The sequence below is a fragment of the Bos taurus genome, chromosome X, assembly GCF_002263795.3.
Source record: "Bos taurus isolate L1 Dominette 01449 registration number 42190680 breed Hereford chromosome X, ARS-UCD2.0, whole genome shotgun sequence".
Classification (NCBI taxonomy): Eukaryota; Metazoa; Chordata; class Mammalia; order Artiodactyla; family Bovidae; genus Bos; species Bos taurus.
The window spans coordinates 5,116,950-5,136,200 of record NC_037357.1 but is presented as its reverse complement, the minus strand read 5'-3'; the positions used below and the strand labels follow the sequence as shown (position 1 = coordinate 5,136,200).

At 42.2% G+C, this 19,251-nt stretch overlaps 1 protein-coding gene and 1 pseudogene across 5 annotated transcripts in view; one reads left to right on the top strand and one right to left on the bottom strand.

Moving 5' to 3' along the window:
- Positions 1-452: 452 nt before the first annotated feature.
- On the bottom strand, positions 453-1,672 carry LOC782531 (insulin-like growth factor-binding protein 3 receptor; annotated as a pseudogene).
- Positions 1,673-5,617: 3,945 nt separating this feature from the next.
- CUL4B (cullin 4B) overlaps positions 5,618-19,251 on the top strand; it is a 45,810-nt gene continuing 32,176 nt past the window's right edge. For 2 of the 5 annotated variants that reach the window (XM_059883904.1, XM_059883902.1), the window contains exons 1-2: positions 5,618-5,716; positions 6,058-6,152. In XM_059883904.1, coding sequence (XP_059739887.1) covers positions 6,074-6,152 — 79 coding nt within the window. In that variant the 5' untranslated portion in view covers positions 5,618-5,716; positions 6,058-6,073. Of the gene's footprint in view, positions 5,768-6,057; positions 6,153-18,713; positions 18,822-19,251 lie in introns of those variants that run through there. The other 3 variants (XM_059883907.1, XM_059883905.1, XM_059883903.1) reach the window with 2 other exon arrangements.

The window sequence follows — 19,251 nt, the reverse complement described above, 5'->3', positions numbered from 1 at the left end:
ACCCCAGTACTTATGTCTTATTAAGTTATTCTGAACTATTTCAAACCTTCTCCATGTTTCTCAAAGTTTTGCCACCCTTCCCCTAACCATCACATCCTACTTTATATATAAGATACAAAGGAAGATTGGATTGCCTTCATCTGCCTGGTACCAAACATACAACTTAAAACTGTCTACCCTCATCCCGTTCCATTTAACTTTTTTTTTTTTTTTTACTGTTTCTTTGCTCACTGCTATTTGTATTTCACATCATCCTCTTTTTCAGATTCATTTATTTCATTTTACTGTAGTTGGGCTTCCGTGTTGGCTCAGACAGTAAAGAATCTGCCTTCAGTGCAGGAGACACAAGTTCAATCCCTGGGTGGAGAAGAGTCGCTGGAGAAGGGAATGGCAACCCACTCCAGTATTCTTGCCAGGAGAATCCCATGGACAGAGGGGCCTGGTGGGCTACAGTCCATGGGGTCACAAAGTGTCGGACACGACTCAGCGACTAACACTTTCACTTGCTATAATACTTACCTGAGTAATTCATAAAGGTTCTGAATATGCCTACAATGTGTTCTGAATATATCAAAAAATTAGAATCTGCAAATTGGAGCTTTGTTCCTTGTATTACTTCACTCCTCATCCTTCCCCACTCAGGGCCAGTCATTCTATTTATTTATTTATTTTTTGAGCAAAAAAGTCTTTTATTTCCTCCCACATTTCAGCTCTCCACTTTTTGTAACATCTCTTCCAACTCAGAATCAAGGCCCAAGAAGTTGATCCACACCTGAGAGCGAGACGGAAACTAGGCCAGAGCCCTCAGAGCTGAGTTCTAGACCAGTGGGACTCCCGGCGCGGATGGAAGCACGCTGCAGTGAGACAGCAGAGGCCACAGAACAGAATCAGGGAGAAGCCCAAAGCCAGCAGCCGAGAGCCACACAGAATCAGCTCCTCCGAGGTGAGCAACTTGATGAGCACGAGACCTTTGTGGCTCCAGACACTGACACACTCCTCAGCCATTCTAGGGCTCAGGGTGGCATTTCTTGCTCCCTCCTCTGAGCAGGGTATCGGTGGCTGGCTGGAGGGCAGGATTTCTGGAGTAGCACTAAACTACAGGCAGATTCCTGGGGTCCTTTCTGTGGTCACCCTGGCCGTAACGAGCACCAGCTTTCCTGCAAAAGATCCTTTCAATCCCATCGGGCTACCCTGGACCTGGGCTTGGAATGTCTGGGTCTTGTTCCTGTCTGGACCATCTCCAAAGTTCAAGGTGGCCAGTAAGCCCACGACATGAGACCCACGCCCCTTCCTTGTGACTGTCCCATTCACCGGGCACAGGGCCAGCTGGCCAAAAGATCTCAAGAAGGAGACCCAGTCCTGGGAGATGTCAGGGCTGTGCAGGTCAGTTCTGTGGGTGAGGAGGAAGCCACCAAGACCCAGGCCAGAAAGGCCAAGAAGCAGCAGGATCAAAGTGGCACAGACCAGAGGTGGGTGGTGGGCCAGGAAGAGATGCAGGTAGTGCCCTGCCTGGCAGATGCCCATGGAGAGCAGAGGGGTCTGAGCCTTCAGAGCCTATGCTTGCAGCCGGTCTGAGACCGGCTACTCCCCACCCCGGCCCCCTGCCCCGCGACATCACGGGTGGAGTTGCGAAGGGGCGGGGTCCGTGCTCCCACCTAGTCGCCCCACCCAGCCTCCCAGTCATTCTATTTACAGTCATCCCTCGGGATCCACAGAGGATTGGTTCCAGGACCCCAATGGATGCCAAAATCCTCAGATGCTCAACTCTCCTATAAAATGGCATGGTATTTGCATATGACCTATGCACATCCTTCCCTGTACTTTATTATTATATTTGGAGTGTATTTATTTTTATTGAGGTAATGTTGATTTATAATATTAAATAAGCTTCATATGTATATTATATTTCTACTTCTGTATACCCTACAACATGCTCACCACCAAAAATTTAGTTTCCATCCATAACCTTACAGTTGATCTCCATTTCATCCTCCCCACCTTCTTCTGGTAACCACTAGTCTATTCTCTGTGTCTATGTCTTTGTTTTGGTTTGATTTGTTCATTTATATTGTTGCAATGGAATATACTCAGCCATAAAAGAGAAATCTTGCCATTTTGCAACAACATGGATGAACTTTGAGGTTTTTGTGCTAAGTGAAACAAGTTAAATGGGAGAAAGACAAATACTGTATGATTTATACTCATGTACGGAATATAAAAAACAAACAAAAATCAAAACAAAATAAATAAACTTAAAAAAAACTGAAGCATGGTTGATTTACAGTATTATATGTTACAGGTATACAATACAGTGATTCACATTTTTAAAGGTTATATACCATTTAGAGTTATTATTAAAACTCCCATGATACTTTAAATCATCTCTGGGTTACTGATAATACCTAATACATGTCAATGCTATGTAAATAGTTGTAAATACAATGTAAATGCTATATATATAGTTGCCAGCTCTGCTAATTCATGTTTTGCTTTTCAGAACTTTCTGGATTATTTTCTATCGAAGGCCTTGATTCTTCTTTTTATGTTGTACGCTTTCTCCAACTACTTCTGGTAATCTTTTGTTGTCTGTGCATATTAGTGAATAAGGGACAAATTGATTAGCAAAGATAGGTTGCCTGGGTTCCCTCTGCAGCTGTGTGTCTCTGTCCCCTCTCCTTAGCAGAAGGACTTTGTATAAATGGGTTGTGTGTGTTGAACTGTCAGGCTCCCCTTTAAGGTAAGTGCTTCTGCCAGAGTCAGAAAGGGCCATTCTCCTTACTCCCTGCAAATTGCCAAAACAGTTTTACTCTGGCAGTGGAGAACTTTACTGTATTTCTCTCCTGTCCAAAGTTGCTTCTCTCTTTTTGTTTTTCCATATATCTTGTGGAAGTCCAGATTACACCAAGTCTGCTCTGTAGTTTTTTTTTTTTTTTTTTCCTGCTGCTGCTGCTGCTGCTAAGTCACTTCAGTCATGTCCGAGTCTGTGCGACCCCATAGACGGCAGCCCACCAGGCTCCTCTGTCCCTGGGATTCTCCAGGCAAGAACACTGGAGTGGGTTGCCATTTCTTTCTCCAATGCATGAAAGTGAAAAGTGAAAGTGAAGTCATTCAGTCGTGCCCAACTCCTAGAGACCCCATGGACTGGAGCCTACCAGGCTCCTCCATCCATGGGATTTTCCACTAGCAAGTTTTTGGAAGCAAATAGCTTACTTTCTTTAGTGTGAAATTTTAGGCTTTAACCTTGGAATTGGTTGGGGAAGGGGGTGTAGGACTGATCACAAGGGGGCCCAACTGATCCTTCTTTCCAGAATGCAATTCTTTAATTGACAGGAGAGCCTCCCCTCCTCTTTGCATTTATTCATTTTGAAATTTTATTTTCTCTGGATTTAATCCAGTAATTTTCCCTTGCAGGTTTTTAACTGGACTCCTCCTTCTCTTTTATCACTATGATCATATTCAATTTCTATCCTCAAGGGATCTTCACAATTTCTGAACTGCTGATGGAACAGTTTGCTTTAATTATACCAGTCTTTGTCCTTTTGCTATTCTGATGTTTTAAGAGATTTGGAGAAGAGAGGATGGAGAGAAAGTTACAAGCAGTTAGGCCGCCATCTTGATCTAATCTGAACAAAGTCATTTTCTTCTGTCAGTTTGACCGAGGCAATGATAGTGGCTCACTCTGAGAGACCAGGGGAAAAGGCCTGTTCCAGTTCTGGCTTCTGATTAGTCAAGACTTCTAATAAGGGTGCATTAAGATTGAGAAATCCAGTTATCTGCATGTCAGTGCTTCTGAGAGCACCAAGGTGACAAATAGCAGGCATGATCTCAGAGCAGAAAAACTGTACACAAAAAAAGTGCCCCCTTTCGGTGAGCTGATTAGAAAAAGGCACTCCTTTGGGTTGTTGTTGTGGTTTAGTCTATAAGTCATGTCTGACTCTGCGACCCCATGGACTATAGACTTCCAGGCTCCTCCTGGGATTTTCCAGGCAAGGATGCTAGATTGGGTTGCCATTTCCTTCTTCAGGGAATCTTCCCACCCACAGGATGCAGAGGTAGAGGGGACAATACCTTAAGGGTATGAGGTGTCTTTCACGGGTTTCAGAAATGTTCTGAAACTGACTAGTAATGGTTACATGTATCTGGAATTCGCTAAAATCATTGAATTTTACACCTTGAAGGTGTAAATTGTATGGTATGTGCATGCGTGCTCAGCTGCATCTGACTCTTTTTTGTGACCTCATAGGCTGTAGCCCACCAAGCTCCTCTGTCCATGGAATTCTCCAGGAAAGAATACTGGAGTGGGTTGCCATTTCCTCCTCCAGGGGATCTTCCCACCACTAGGATAGAAACCAAGTCTTTTTTGTCTCCTGCATCAGCAGGCAGGTTCTTTACCATTAGCATCACCTGGGAAACCCTTTAAACACATAGAAAAGTGTAATGAATTTCACAATAATCACCAATATACCCCCCAGGTAGATTGTACAATTAACATTCTATTGTTATATTCTAATAGCTTTATTGTATTCTAACAGTACTAGAAATAGAAACAGGAAAAAGAAGTATCCCTTTCACAATAGTGGAAAAGGTATGTGTGAAACATCAACCAGCAAGACAAATAAGGACTCCCCAAATTCAGCTGTCCCTAGACAAAGGATCAGGAAAGGAGCAACCTAGCAAGACAGAACGTTTTAGGAAAACTGGTGTACTCTAGCCAAATGCCACAGAAAAACTGCGTCCCACCCCTCAGCCATGCCACCCTGGGCAGGCTACCTCGAGGCTGCCGTCTCATTTCTTCCACCCGGCGCTCAGTGGAGACCACGTGAAGAGCCTGCCGCCCCTCCCTCTCCACTGGGATGGTGTGCAAGGAGACCCTGAGGGGAGTCAGAACTTTCCCACTCATTAGTGTTAGTTCAGGAAGTGCACTGGTCTTGAAACAGAGCAACTTTGGTTGACCTGCCAATGTCCCATAGGTATTATTATAAAAGTGAATAACTCAGACTTAGGGAAACAAACATATCCATCGACAGTAGATCTTTTGAGGTGTTCCTTTTTTGGCGCTCACTAGCCAAGAGGGGTTTCCCCTGAAGGGATAGGTCAGATTTGTTGTCAATTATCCTTGAAACCCAATAAGTCCACGGGAAATCCAACCTTGGTAGGCAGGACTTAACTCGAAGGTTTGGCACTTGCCGCTTAGCGCGACCTTGTGAGCCCTGAGGTTTTGAGATAGAAGTAGATAAAACAACAAACAACAACCAATCCTGTACGTGCCCCTAGGACAGTGAGTGAAGTGACTCCTTTGAGATTGGGTAACGCGGGGAGGGGTTTCATGTCTGAATTTACTGACATGGACCTACTTTTTCGGCCAAGAGACCCTAAGTGGTGCCACATCTTTAGTCAAGTTTTCAATTATTCTATATGCTGTCCTTTCGTTCGTTACTCTCAAACTTTTAAAAGAGGGAGATTATAGAGTTACAGCTTTTATTAACATGCAGGATGGAGAATTAAAGGCAAAGTATGTTAGAAAGTATCTGTTAGAAAACTGCCTCCCATAGGTCAGTAGCCCTGATGAGGTCACAATAGAATCTTTAGAGACCTGGCTCAAATCACAAGTGAGCTCACAGTTTGGAGAGCCCTCAAGAGAGTTGCAGGACAGTTGGAGAGGAGCCTAGTCCTATGCATTCAAGCCAGCGGGGGCTCAAGCCATAGGGAAAAAAAGGTGTTTTTTTTTTTTTACCTTCCTGCTTTCACTAAGCCATCGTAATTTGAGGTAGGATTTGAAGGGCTACGTCAGACTTCCAGTTGAAGATGTTTGAACAGATGTGTTTTTTCTCCCCCAAACTAGCTTTCAATGAATGAAGAGAAATAAGAATAGATCCATAGCCATAGGGAATCACAAGGGAAGGGTATGAATAGTGGGTGGAAATTGTGAGGATTTTCTTGAAGATAGGAAACGAATATGGTAAAATTAGTTGGGAAACCAGAGTCATTGAATCCATAAGGCCATAGAGATATGGGAGAGGGCAGCTGTAAAACTGAATTCTCTGTTTTTTAACCTAGCTCCCAAGTATAGACGATGTCACAGTCACCTGGATCATTGGATGGAAGTGACGATGAAGCCGTCCCAGAAGGCAGTAAAGGTGAAGCATTTTCTGGTGAGTAAATGAACTTATAACACTTTAAGTCCAAATAATTGTTAAGAATATGTCCAGGAAGCTTGAGTCAATTACCAAGTTATTCCTGAGAAGATCAAGTATAATGAAACCTTTAATAAAAAATTATTATTTTTTTATTAAAGGTGGAAATTAGTTTCCCCTAGAGGGATCAGGGGAGAAGGCAGTGGCACCCCACTCCAGTACTCTTGCCTGGAAAATCCCATGGACGGAAGAGCCTGGAGGGCTGCAGTCCATGGGGTCGCTAAGAGTTGGACACGACTAAGCGACTTCACTTTCACTTTTCAATTTCCTGCATTGGAGAAGGAAATGGCAAGCCACTCCAGTGTTCTTGCCTGGAGAATCCCAGGAACCGGGGAGCCTGGTGGGCTGCCGTCTATGGGGTCGCATAGAGTCGGACACGACTGAAGCGACTTAGCAGTAGCAGCAGCAGCAGAGGGATCAGGTGGGGAAGGCAATGGCAACCCACTCCAGTACTCTTGCCTAGAAAACTCCATGGATGGAGGAGCCTGGTAGGCTGCAGCCCATGGGGTCACACAGAGTCGGACACGACTGAAGCGACTTAGCAGCAGCAGCAGCAGCGGGATCAGGGGATGGTGATCAAGTGGGCATTTCTGGTTTTACTTTGTTGTGGTTGTTTTAGTGAGAATGAACTCATGTAATTTTACAAAAACTTTATAATAAAGTTTGATCATATTTAGTGTTGCTAATGGTGTGCACAGTCGGTGGTCATTCTGATGGTGGGTGTGTATCTGCAACATTCCTTAACACTAATATAGCTGTCTATCAAAATTTAAATATACCTTTTGTCTGACCAATTCTATTTCTAATATATCCCCAGAAATACTTCTACACAGACACAAAGGTCTGTGTTACAAGATATTCATTGTTTGTTGTATCAACAATTGGAAGTAACCAAATGTTCCAAAACAGGGGAATGGTTACATAAAATGTGGTATGTTTTTATTACAAAATAGTACACAGCCCTTAAAAAGAATTAGATAGACCTTCATGTACTGTTATGAAAAGATCTCCAGTGTATATTAGGCTTAAAAAGCAAATTGTAGAGCTATACATATAGTAATGATACCATTTTAAAAAAACACTAAAGCTTTCTATTTGTGTATATATATATATATATATATACACATAAATACTGAGGAAAGCTATACACAACACTTAGTGAACAGACACTTCCACTTTTTATCCTATATTCTTCTATACTTTGTATTTACAAAACGTTTGTGTGTCATTTGTATAAATAAACAAAACTGAAAGATAAGCATCAATAGAATAGAAATAGTTCATAGAACTTCCCAACCACTAATAGCTAAAAAAAAAAAAAAGGAAAAAGGAAATTCAGTCAGTCCAGCAAAAATAAGGAAAGGGGAAAAAGAAACAATGAAGTGTGATGATTAGAATTTTTTTCTTAAATGACAGGAATATGTACATCCATAAACAGTTGTGCCTTGGTATCCACTGGGGATTGGTTGCACAATCCTGTCTCCGCACCCCCTCCCTCCCCCACCTACTACCTCTGGAATCCCCAGATGTTCAAGTCTCTTGTTAAAATTGTGTAAGTCTCATGTAAAATGTTGTAGTACAGTCTGAACTCCACATATGCTAATGTGAACTGGCAGATATGGAGGGCTGAATGTACTACGCTGCCCGTAAAAATGGTAAGGTGAATTCTGTGAGTACTGACACAAAAAATGTCCATGGTATAATATTAAGTGACATAAAGTCACAGAACAATTCACACAGTGTGATCTATTTTTTTAAAAAGTAAAAACTCTGTAAATAGCTAAATATATCGAAAAACATATTTAATTAGAAAACCGTTAACTGAAGTTACCTTTGGGGATTGGAAGAAGGTGTCACCTTTTTTTGTAGTCAAAGATTGTTGAGACTTGGACATCTCTAAATGTACAACTGATCGTATTACTCTCTTCCCTGCTTGAAGCCCTTCAGTGGGTTACCCATGACCTAATGGATTGAATCCAAATCCTGGAGCATGATGTACAAAGTTCACCGTGATCCGAACCCTACCTGATTGTCTTCATCTCCTACCATCCTATTGCATGCCAGTTGCACAGCATATCATGCTTGCATTTGCTTAAATGCACCACGTTTTTCCTCATACTTCCATGTCTCTGTATGCATTGTTGCCTTTTTCAGTTAACCTGTAGGTTTCTAGATGGCACCATCCTGATATGACAAATTAAGTGCAGATTTGTATAATAACAATTCCAAGTCCCCATCTTGTGGACTTATGGAAAGTCTATTCTTCCAGCAGGTTGGAGGGCGATTCCTCAAGCTCTGGAGTAATTTTGGGGAATCCTCCAGTAATGCATAAATATTCAAAAAATCAGTCCTAGTTGTCATTTGTCATCTCTGCCAGGTATTCATTCTCTAAACTGCTATGCTAGCATTCAACTGATCACTGCTTGCTGTCTTTATACTTTTTAAAACTTTTTATATATAATTTTAATATATACAAAAGAATATGTGTGACATGTAATTTATGGAGTGTAATAAAACAAACATCCAAGAACCCATCATCAGCTTAAGAACTAGAACACTACCACTGCTTTTTTTTTTAAACAGGACTTTTTTTAAAATAAATATTTATTTTTGGCTGTGCTGGGTCTTTGTTGCTGAGTCTGGGTTTTCTCTAGTTGAGAACTGGGGCTACTCTCTAGTTGAGGGGCATGGGCTTCTCACCACAGTGGCTTCTCTTGTTGCAGGGCACAGGCTCTAGGGCCCTCGGGTTTCAGTAGTTGTGGCTTGGGGACTCCAGACCAGGCTCAGTAATTGTGGAAATCTTAACCACTAGACAGCCTGGGAAGTTCCTACTAGAACATTACGAATGCTTTTGAATCTACCTAGATTCTCCACCCTCTTGCTTCCCCTAAAGCAATCCCATATCATGGATTTTATGTTTATTATTTCCTTTCCATATTTTATTTTTATCACATTATATATCCATGAGTTTTCTTATTTTTGAGCTTTAAAAAAAGTATCAAATTATATGTATGTGATTTTCTTATTTTCATGTAACATTCCTGTGATTTATGGATGTAGCTACAATTTATTTTTTAACACTGTAGTATTTTCTTGTGTGAATATACCACATTTAGTCACTCTGTTGAAGAATATTCCCTTGCCATTCTTTGAAATCTGTGTCACAGGTGATACAGACTAGGAACAGAAAATCCTTAGCATGTTTTAAATCATTTTGTTCTTTGTGCCACCACTAAACATTCTCCATATGCCTCTTTTTTAGCACTTAGCATATTTAGGAGCAAGGGTCAGCAATTTTTTTTTCTGTAAAGGACTAGGTAGGAAATATTTCAGGCTCTGCGGGCCATATGGTCTGTTGCAGCTACTGAACTCTGTAGTCTTAGCATAAAAGCAGCCACAGAAAATATGTAGATGAATGAGTATGGCAGTGTTCCAATAAAACGTTCTTTATAAAGACAGGCAGCTGGCTGAGTTTGGTCCACTGGCCATCATTTCCCAAACCCTGCTCAAGTTCATCTGAATTCCTGTAGCATTGTCCACTATCAGGTCATAATGTGCATCTGTATCATCGCATTTCTTTTTCATTATCTTATTTCCCATGCCATATCACACCCTCATCCTGCCCTTTGTGATTCTGAGCTCCTGTAGCTAATGATGAGGCCAACTTTTAAGTCCAATTCCGAAATGAGTGTGACTCAAAGCAAGAATTATTATCAATAGCCACAGCTGCAACAGCAAGTAGGGTACAGAAGTAAGGTCCAGTATGGAATTCTCTTGCTTTTTTCTCTGATCCAATGGATGTTGGCAATTTGATCTCTGGTTCTTCTGCCTTTTCTAAAACCAGCTTGAACATCTAGAAGTTCTTGGTTCATGTACTGTTGAAGCCTAGATTGGAGAATTCTGAGCATTACCTTGCTAGAGTGTTCGATGAATGCAGTTGTGCAGTAGTTTGAACATTCTTTGGCATTGCCTTTCTTTGGGATTGGAATGAAAACTGGCGTTTTCCAGTCCTGTGGCCACTGCTGAGTTTTCCAAATTTTGCTGGCATATTGAGTGCAGCACTTTAACAGCATCATCTTTTGCTCATCTCACTTTTCACTTTCATGCATTGGAGAAGGAAATGGCAACCCACTCCAGTGTTCTTCTCTGGAGAATCCCAGGGATGGGGGAGCCTGGTGGGCTGCTGTCTCTGGGGTTGCACAGAGTCAGACACAACTGAAGCGACTTAGCAGCAGCAGCTCAGCTGGAATTCCATCACCTCCACTAGCTTTGTTTGCAGTGATGCTTTCTAAGGCCCACTTGACTTCACATTCCAGGATGTCTGGCTCTAGGTGAGTGATCACACCATCGTGGTTATCTGGGTCATGAAGATCTTTATTGTACAATTCTTTTGTGTATTCTTGCCACCTCTTCTTAATATCTTCTGCTTCTGTTAGGTCCATATCATTTCTGTCCTTTATTGTGCCCATCTTTGCATAAAATGTTCCCTTGGTATCTCTAATTTTCTTGAAGAGATCTCTAGTCTTTCCCAATCTATTGTTTCCCTCTGTTTCTTTGCATTGATCACTTAGGAAGGCTTTCTTATCTCTCCTTGCTATTTGGAACTCTGCATTCAGATGGATGTATCTTTCCTTTTTCTCCTTGCCTTTTGCTTCTCTTCTTTTCTCAGCTATTTGTAAGGCCTCCTTAGACAACCATTTTGCCTTTTTGCATTTCTTTTTCTTGGGGATGGTTTTGATCACCGCCTCCTGTACATTGTCACAAACCTCCATACACATTTTTTCAAGGGACTCTATCAGATCTAATCCCTTGAATCTTTGTCACTTCCACTGTATAATTGTACGGGACAGTGTTCCTATTACCAGCCTTTATCCACTCTGTCCTATAATCGTCTTCCTCACCCACTAGGGCAGTTGAGAACTGTTTGAGGGCAAGGGTTGTCTTTGTATACTCAGTGACTGGATCATAACCGGTCCTGAGACAAGGTTTGTTCAGTGTTTGCCTGGATTTGACTAGGAGAAGGAGCCGGATTCACCGTCCAGTGAAGATCACCACTGGCTGAGGGTCCAGCCAGGGGATGGACTGACTTTCTACAGCCAAATTGCCACTCTCTCCTTGAATGTGCACTGCTTGCTGCTGTGTCCTGTGTACTTGATGATAGCCTGCACTAAATCCAAGAAGCTTGTTCTCCTTTTGGACTTGGCTCATCTCAGTAAAGGCGTTGTTTCATTATTCCTCATTTTTTTCTCCTGGTGAGTGGGGCTCTGGACATTTTTTCCTAACTTGTCTATACTTGAAACAATTTTACGGCATATCTCCTTACTAAATTATAAACTATGGGAAGTACTGTATTTGGAGTTAGAGAAAAGCTGGATTTGGTTAAGTCTATGCTTTTTTGGGCTTCCCTGGTGGCTCAGATGGTAAAGAATCCACCTGCAGTACAGGAGACCTGGGTTGGATCCATGGGTTGAGAAGATCTGCTGGAGAAGAGAATGGCTCCCACTCCAGTATTCTTGCCTGGAGAATTCCATGGACAGAGGAACCTGGTAGGCTATAGTCCATGGGGTCACAAAGAGTCGCACATGACTAAGAGACTTAAATGTCAGTATTCAAATGTTTGTGACTTTGGCAAGTCATTTTAACCTCCTTCCACAAGCCTGTTTCTCATCTGTAAAATTCAGATGGCACTTGACCTATCTCACAGTGTGGTTGTGAGGATAAAATAAGATTGTGTGTGAAAGTGCTTTGGAAAACTGTAAAATCAACTGCAAATGGAATTTTGTATTAGTTCTGTATTCCCTTCTGACATCTAGCACCATGCCTTGCCCAGAGTAGTTTGCTCAATACATTTTTGTTGAATGACCAAATGAATTGGCAAGAGAGATGATGCTATCTGTGGGAATAAAGGACATTTAATAGAATCAGGGAAAACAGATCATTTGGCAATAGAAACATCCATATGGTGAGTGATAATTCAGAAGTTGGGCATTTATGGATAGCTCCAAACCCACATTCCCAATGTCTGCTCTTTGTTTTGCTTATTTAAAAAAGATGAATTTTCTTCTAACATGACTTTGGCAGCTGAGATAAGTTGTTAAATTTCACTTGACGCTAAATATGCAGTCCTTTCAAAGCAGGGTTGGCCCCAGGCAATACTGTGAGGTCAGCAAAATGTACTCTCAGAAATCTTTCCTCCCTTGATGGTAACTTTTCCCACTACTCACACTGCAGGGCCTGGACAAAGTTCTGTTTACCTCCAAGCACTGAAGACTTTTGTATTATCCTTTGTTTCTAAGAAGCATTCACCTAAAAGGGTCAGGAACTAAGTCTCTCTGGTTAATTTGCATTTGAAAGAAGGATTCCTAGAGATGGCGACTATTTTTATCAAAAGGAATGAATAAATAGTTGTGAAATTTCAGGCATTAAAAGAAATACAAAGGGTTATCAGCCTCATTCAGATCACCATGGTATTTATTTCACCTACTGCTGTGGTCTCAATCCTGGAGTTGTTCAGAATCACCCAGAGAACTTCTTAAAAATACTAATAATTGCGATTTAATTCCATTGGACTAGGTTCAGTCAGTCCAGTTGCTCAGTTGTGTCTGACTCTTTGCGACCCCATGGATTGTAGCACACCAGGCCCCCCTGTCCATCACCAACTCCGAGAACTTGCTCAAACTCATGTCCATTGAGTCAGCAATGCCAACCAACCATCTCATTGTCTGTGGTCCCCTTCTCCTCCTGCTTTCAATCTTTCCCAGCTTCAGGGTCTTTTCCAGTGAGTCACTTCTTCGCATCACGTAGCCAAAGTATTGGAGCTTCAGCTTCAGCATCGGTCCTTCCAATGAAATTTCAGGATTGATTGCCTTTAGGATTGACTGGTTTGATCTCCTTGCAGTCCAAGGGACTCTGAAGAGTCTTCTCCAACACCACAGTTCAAAAGCATCAATTCTTCTGCACTCAGCTTCCAAACATGAAAAGTGAAAGTGAAAGTCACTCAGTTGTGTCCGACTCTTTGCAACCCCATGGACTACACAGTCCATGGAATTCTCCAGGCCAGAATACTGGACTGGGTAGCCTTTCCTTTCTCCAGGGGATCTTCCCAACCCAGGGATCGAACCCAGGTCTCCCACATTGCAGGCAGATTCTTCACCAGCTGAGCCACCACATGACTACTGGAAAAATCATAGCTTTGACTAGACAGACCTTTGTCAGCAAAGGACTGTCTCTGCTTTTTAATATGCTATCTAGGTTGGTCATAGCTTTTCTTCCAAGGAGCAAGCGTCTTTTCATTTCATGGCTGCAGTCACCATCTGCAGTGATTTTGGAGCCCAAGAAAATAAAGTCTGTCACTGTTTTCCATTGTTGCCCCATCTATTTGCCATGAAGTGATGGGACCAGATGCCATGATCTTCGTTTTTTGAATGTTGAATTTTAAGCCAGCTGTTTCACTCTCCTCTTTCACTTTCATCAAGAGGCCCTTTCGTCCCTCTTTGTTTTCTACCATAAGGGTGGTGTCATCTGCGTATCTGAGGTTATTGATATTTCTCCTGGCAGTCTTGATTCCAGCTTGTGCTTCATCCAGCCTGGCATTTTGCATGATGTACTCTGCATACAAGTTAAATAAGCAAGGTGACAATATATAGCCTCCATGTACTGCTTTCCCAATTTGGAACCAGCCTGTTGTTCCATGTCCAGTTCTAACTGTTGCTTCTTGACCTCATACAGATGTATCAGGAGGCAGGGCAGGTGGTGTGGTATGCCCATCTCTTTCAGAATTTTCCACAGTTTGTTGTGATCCACACAGTCAAAAGCTTTAACATAGTCGATGAAGCAGAAGTAGATGTTTGTCTGGAATTCTCTTGCTTTTTTAATGATCCAATGGATGTTTGCAATTTGATCTCTGGTTCCTCTGCCTTTTCTAAATCCAGCTTGAACATCTGGAAGTTCTTGGTTCACATACTGTTAAAGCCTGTCTTGGAGAATTTTGAGCATTACTTTGCTAGCATGTGAGATAAGTGTAATTGTGCAGTAGTTTGAACATTCTTTGGCATTGCCTTTCTTTGGGATTTGAATGAAAACTGACCTTTTTCAGTCCTGTGGCCATTGCTGAGTTTTCCAAATTTACTGGCATATTGAGTACTGCACTTTAACAGCATCATCTTTTAGGATTTTCAATAGCTCAGCTGGAGTTACATCAACTCCACTAACTTTGTTCATAGTGATGCTTCCTAAGGACTAGGTTCAGACCTGGGCATAGGTGTTTTTTGGGAACCTCTGATTTAAACCTAAATTGGCCCTGCTTTTGAGAGAAGGAAAAGCTGAATGCCATTGGAAGATTAAACCTTAAAGTAGGATGGAGGTAGAAAGACTCAACTCCATAATAAGCAAGTGTCTGGTAGCATCAGAGGAAGAAGTAGTCTGTGACTGATTTTCCCCCACTCCCAAACCCCCAGGGGAAACTGCCTGGCTCTGTTAGTCCTTAAATCTGCTTTCCAGATGGTTCACAGGTAGGACAGTACATAAAATTTCTGAAACAAGGGGATAAATACTCTAATGGTTGCTATACCCAAGTCAGTAAATCTTCAGTTGATAACTTTAGAAATGATATAACATAGAAATGATCTTGTTTTTAAAAATGAGATCTGTGTCATTTATTTACATTTTACTGGACATCATAGATTCAGCATTTGTAATTAAGTTCCTTGCTTTATAAAGCAATTCCAGGATGGGCAAAGGGTGAACACACAATGTATAGTTGGAGCATCATTGCTTAAGCTTTGGCCTCCTCAGTCATCCCCCAGCAGTCCCTTGTTGCTGATAGCATAACAAAGCCCTTATTATGATAAAATTTTTACTATGTCACCACTGCTTGGTTTGACGCATTTGTATTTCTCTCCTTCAAAGATTGTCCTTCAGAAAAATAGATAGAGAACATGCACCACCTTTTCCCCAGAAGTTGTCTTTTCTGGAGATATTCTTAAACAAGGCTTGCTGCAGAAACATGTTTCTGAGCAAGCACTGTCTGCTGTTTTTAAGGAAAATCCCACCCATGAATAACAAGGCTTCAAAGAGTGACTATTCACTGACAAGCCCCTCCTCAGAGAAGAGAAGAACCCAAACCAAGCACCCTGGGGAATCCCCGTGATCAAAAAAGGAAAACTGCTTACACTCTGCCTTTTTAGAGAGATGCCTACAGAGAAAGAGGGATGGACATTAGATAGTCCTGTCTTTATTTGTATCTCTTCCTTTATGCATATATTTACCTTTATAAATAGCTACAGATTTATTTATTTACTTGATTAAAAGAAGGCCAGTAATAACTATACTTCATCTGGCGGTATTAAGTTTAATTAATGTTTCTAAGGTATGAGTTGAACTCACAATTGAAAGATTCTGTATATGGAATATGTGTACAGTGCCCACTTGGGTTTAATCTGATAATGCCATAAATGTATGGTGTCTACATTGCACAACTTTATTATTGTGGTTTCATTGAGTTAACCATGAAAAATGTATTTTACTGCTGAGAATGTCTTTAATATTTGTTGACAAACATTTCGGTAGACACCCAGGTGGCGCTAGAGGTAAAGAATCCACCTGCCAATACAGGCGACACAGGAGACAAGGGTTTGAGCCCTGGGTCGCGAAGATCCCCTGGAGGAGGAAATGGCAACCCACTCCAGTATTCTTGCTTGGGAAGCCCCATGGACAGAGGAGCCTGGTGGGCTGCAGTCCATTGGAGTCACAAAGAGTTGGACACGACTGAACATGCACGCATGATTGTGTGTTTTGGTTAGCCCCAATTAGTTGATTCTTGATGTCAAAGATATTTACAAAGCAATGTGGGTTTTTCTTCCTTTTAAATTGGTCCAAAGTTCCAAAAAGACACAAAGTTCTAGTCTTCATACATTACATAGTAATATCTAAGTTGGTTTGTGCCACAAAATGTAAATGTTAAATTTTTTAAATTACATAAATTACATATCCATAATAAGATGTGCTAAATATGTAAGAATTGACCTGGACAAAATAAATTAAGGTTGTAAAATGTCAAAAGGAAGATTTTTATTAATCAAAAAGAAAATAATATTTTCCTCTAAATCTCACTTAAGGATATTTCACAGAAAACTTAACTAGTAGGTTAGGTACTGGGTCATTCAAAGTGAGCCTAGAGCTCAAGAGCCAAGTATCTGTGCTTTTAGAGCTAACATGTAACACGGAAGACTGAAGGGCTTAGATAACCACATCAGATTGGGAGCTATTATTACAGCCACATAGTTGAATATTAACAGGACTCAGCTATCCTGTATGCTAGCATAAAAGCTTATCTTTGTATGGCACTAAGATTTGTAATTTTTTAAATAGCTAGCACTTCCATACATCCTTCTAAGGAATATAATTACATGAATTGGAACATAGCCTTTTTTTTTTTTTTTTTTGGTCTTGAAAGGTCCCTGGTTAAACTGCAAATCCTCCTAGAAAGGGTACTACTTTGAGCTATTATCAGTTGGCCCATCCATATAACCTTCTAAGGAATATAACTACATAAATGAGAATGACCTTTATCATTAAGTCCTGAAAATTGGCCAGTTAATCTTCCCTTATGAAGACATGGTGTTGTTTTATTCTCATTCAATGAAAAATTCAACTCAATAAGTATTTACTCTGCGTTTACAGTTGTTCAGCACCGTGTGAAATGTGAGACACAATAAGGGAGGGTTTAATATTTTGGGACACCTTCTCTGGCCTTAAGAGCTTACAAGTCTCATATTGGGCAAGAAGAACAACATGGCACATTCAAAACAAATAGGAGCCCATCTTTCCCCTTTGAGGCCTCTTATCTCTCTTCTCTGTGGCCCTGGGCCCTAAGTTCCATTAGAGCCTTGCTTTCAGCCTGTTGTCATCAAACCGCACAAAGCTGGATAGTGGCCCAAGGTGGTACCTTTTCTAGGAGGATTTGCTTTTTAATGAAGGACTTTTTAAGACAATAAATAAAAAGTGGAACTGTGTAAACAAAATTAGAAAACTGATTTATTCTTAGGATTCTGATTTGTCTATCTCAAACTATACAATACAAACTGCTTTTATTCCCTCACAATCCCGTTACTACCCTGCTTTTAAAAGCCCAATTTGGTCTCCATACTGTCTACTTTGGCCTGCAGGGTAGACTCCAAAATTTTTAACTTCACCTGCTAGGCATCCTTGAGCCTCATCTTTCTTACTTCCAACCTGACATACTACTTTCCAGCCTCACTGCATTTTTCATATTTCCACCAACAGGCCAGGTCCTTTCACAACTGCCTGCTTTGCCCGTTTCCACTGCCTAGGGTGCCTTTCAGTCCTCTGCCCTCGTCTTTTTGGCAACTCCCTCTTTGAGACCCAGCATAAACTTCAATTCCTCTGTGAAGCTCAAACTATTCTAGACTTGTCTCAAATGTCTTTCACCTGTTCCCACAGAACTTTGTCCGTTGGTTATAGTACTGTTATAGAAACTAATTTTGAAACTCTTCTCCCACTGCTTCTCAGTGACAGGACCTGGTATTGTGTCTGGCATACAAAGTGTTTCAGCACACGCTCCTTGAATGTTTCTGCAGTTAGGAAGAGCAACAGGTTGGCAAATTTAGTTTTGTTTGCCAGGTTCTCCTACCTCCCCTTCCACAATACTCTCGGGTTAAATAAAAACTCCCAACAGGGGATTTACATGGCTTATTGTTGTTAATGTAACCAAATTTAAAGGTTTGTTTTTAGGATTAATGTTTTAAAATTTGGGCTTGTGTACTATATTGGTAGAAAACATTGACTTTTACCGATATTGTTCTCTTAAAATGTCTGGAGAAATAACATGAACCAGGATTTCGTAAAAAGAAGTGGCTTTGTTTAGTCTGTAAATCACCGGGTTAACGGCTGATGGGAGTTGGAGCTGGGATTGGCCCTAGGAATTGTGCTAGAGGGACGTGTTAGTTACCTTCCTGTTTCTTGGCCTTAGAATGCACCCTTTTTAACTCTAGCCAGCCATCTTAGAGAATGCTTCCGGTAGGAAGGTAACAGGATTTGCATCTAGGTTACTGAGAAAAGTATCAAAACTCAGTATTGAGTCAGCGCTGTCCTTGACATGAAAGAGAAACAATGAATAGCTCAACTGAATGAAAAACTCATTTGTCTTCTTTGTATCTAAGCTCTTTTCCTGTCCTATCTTAACATCATAACATCCTCCCTAGCATCAGGCATAATGGCATGACTATGTTTTCCTCCATTTCGAGTTACTCCTCTGGCCTTGCAACCCCTCCTTATTCCTTTATCTCTTTCAAAGTTTCTATTCTCCGTTCCTTTACTTTTACTCCCTCCCTCCCTCTTATTTTCCCAGCAAGCTCACCCCGCCCCTCACCGTCACCACCTTCCCTCCCCTGCAGACTCCTTCCCGCTCCTTCTCCCGCCACCACCCCTCCCTGCCCGCCTCGCATTCAGGAAGCTCCAATCCGGAGCTCCGAAGGTGTCTCGAAGGCCCGCCCCCTCCTTCCTTTCCCCCTTCTCTGCCCCCCCTTCTCCTCCCCCCCCCCCAAGTCCTGCAGACCTGGGGGCTTCGGGATCTGGGCGCTATGAAAAGTGTCTGCCCAGTCACTTCCGGTAAGGGCGTTGCGGTGCGAAGCTTCCCGCGGGACCTTTTAGGAGAGGGTGGGAGTTATCGGTGGGCCGGGGGAGGAGAGTGCTGCCTAGGCAGGGGAGCTGGAGAGGGAGGGGTAGGGAGAGCGAGCGCGAGGGCAGAAGCGCGAGCGTCTCCGGCGCCTCAGTGGCCCCTTTCCCACCGCCTCCCCCTACTCCAGCTCCCCCGCCCCGCGGACGACTGCAGTGTTGCTCTCCACCCCCCCTTTCGCAGACTGACGCCGCGCCTCCTTCGGCGCCGCGTGACCGGAAGTGGCGCCATCTTTAGCCTCCTGTGCTATTGACAATAACAAGCTCCGGTTCTCTCCCCCTCCCCCCTCCCCTCAAGCACTGCATCTCCCCTCCCAGAGAGAGGGAGAAAAGGAGGAGGAGCTGCAGCCTCACAGACTTACTG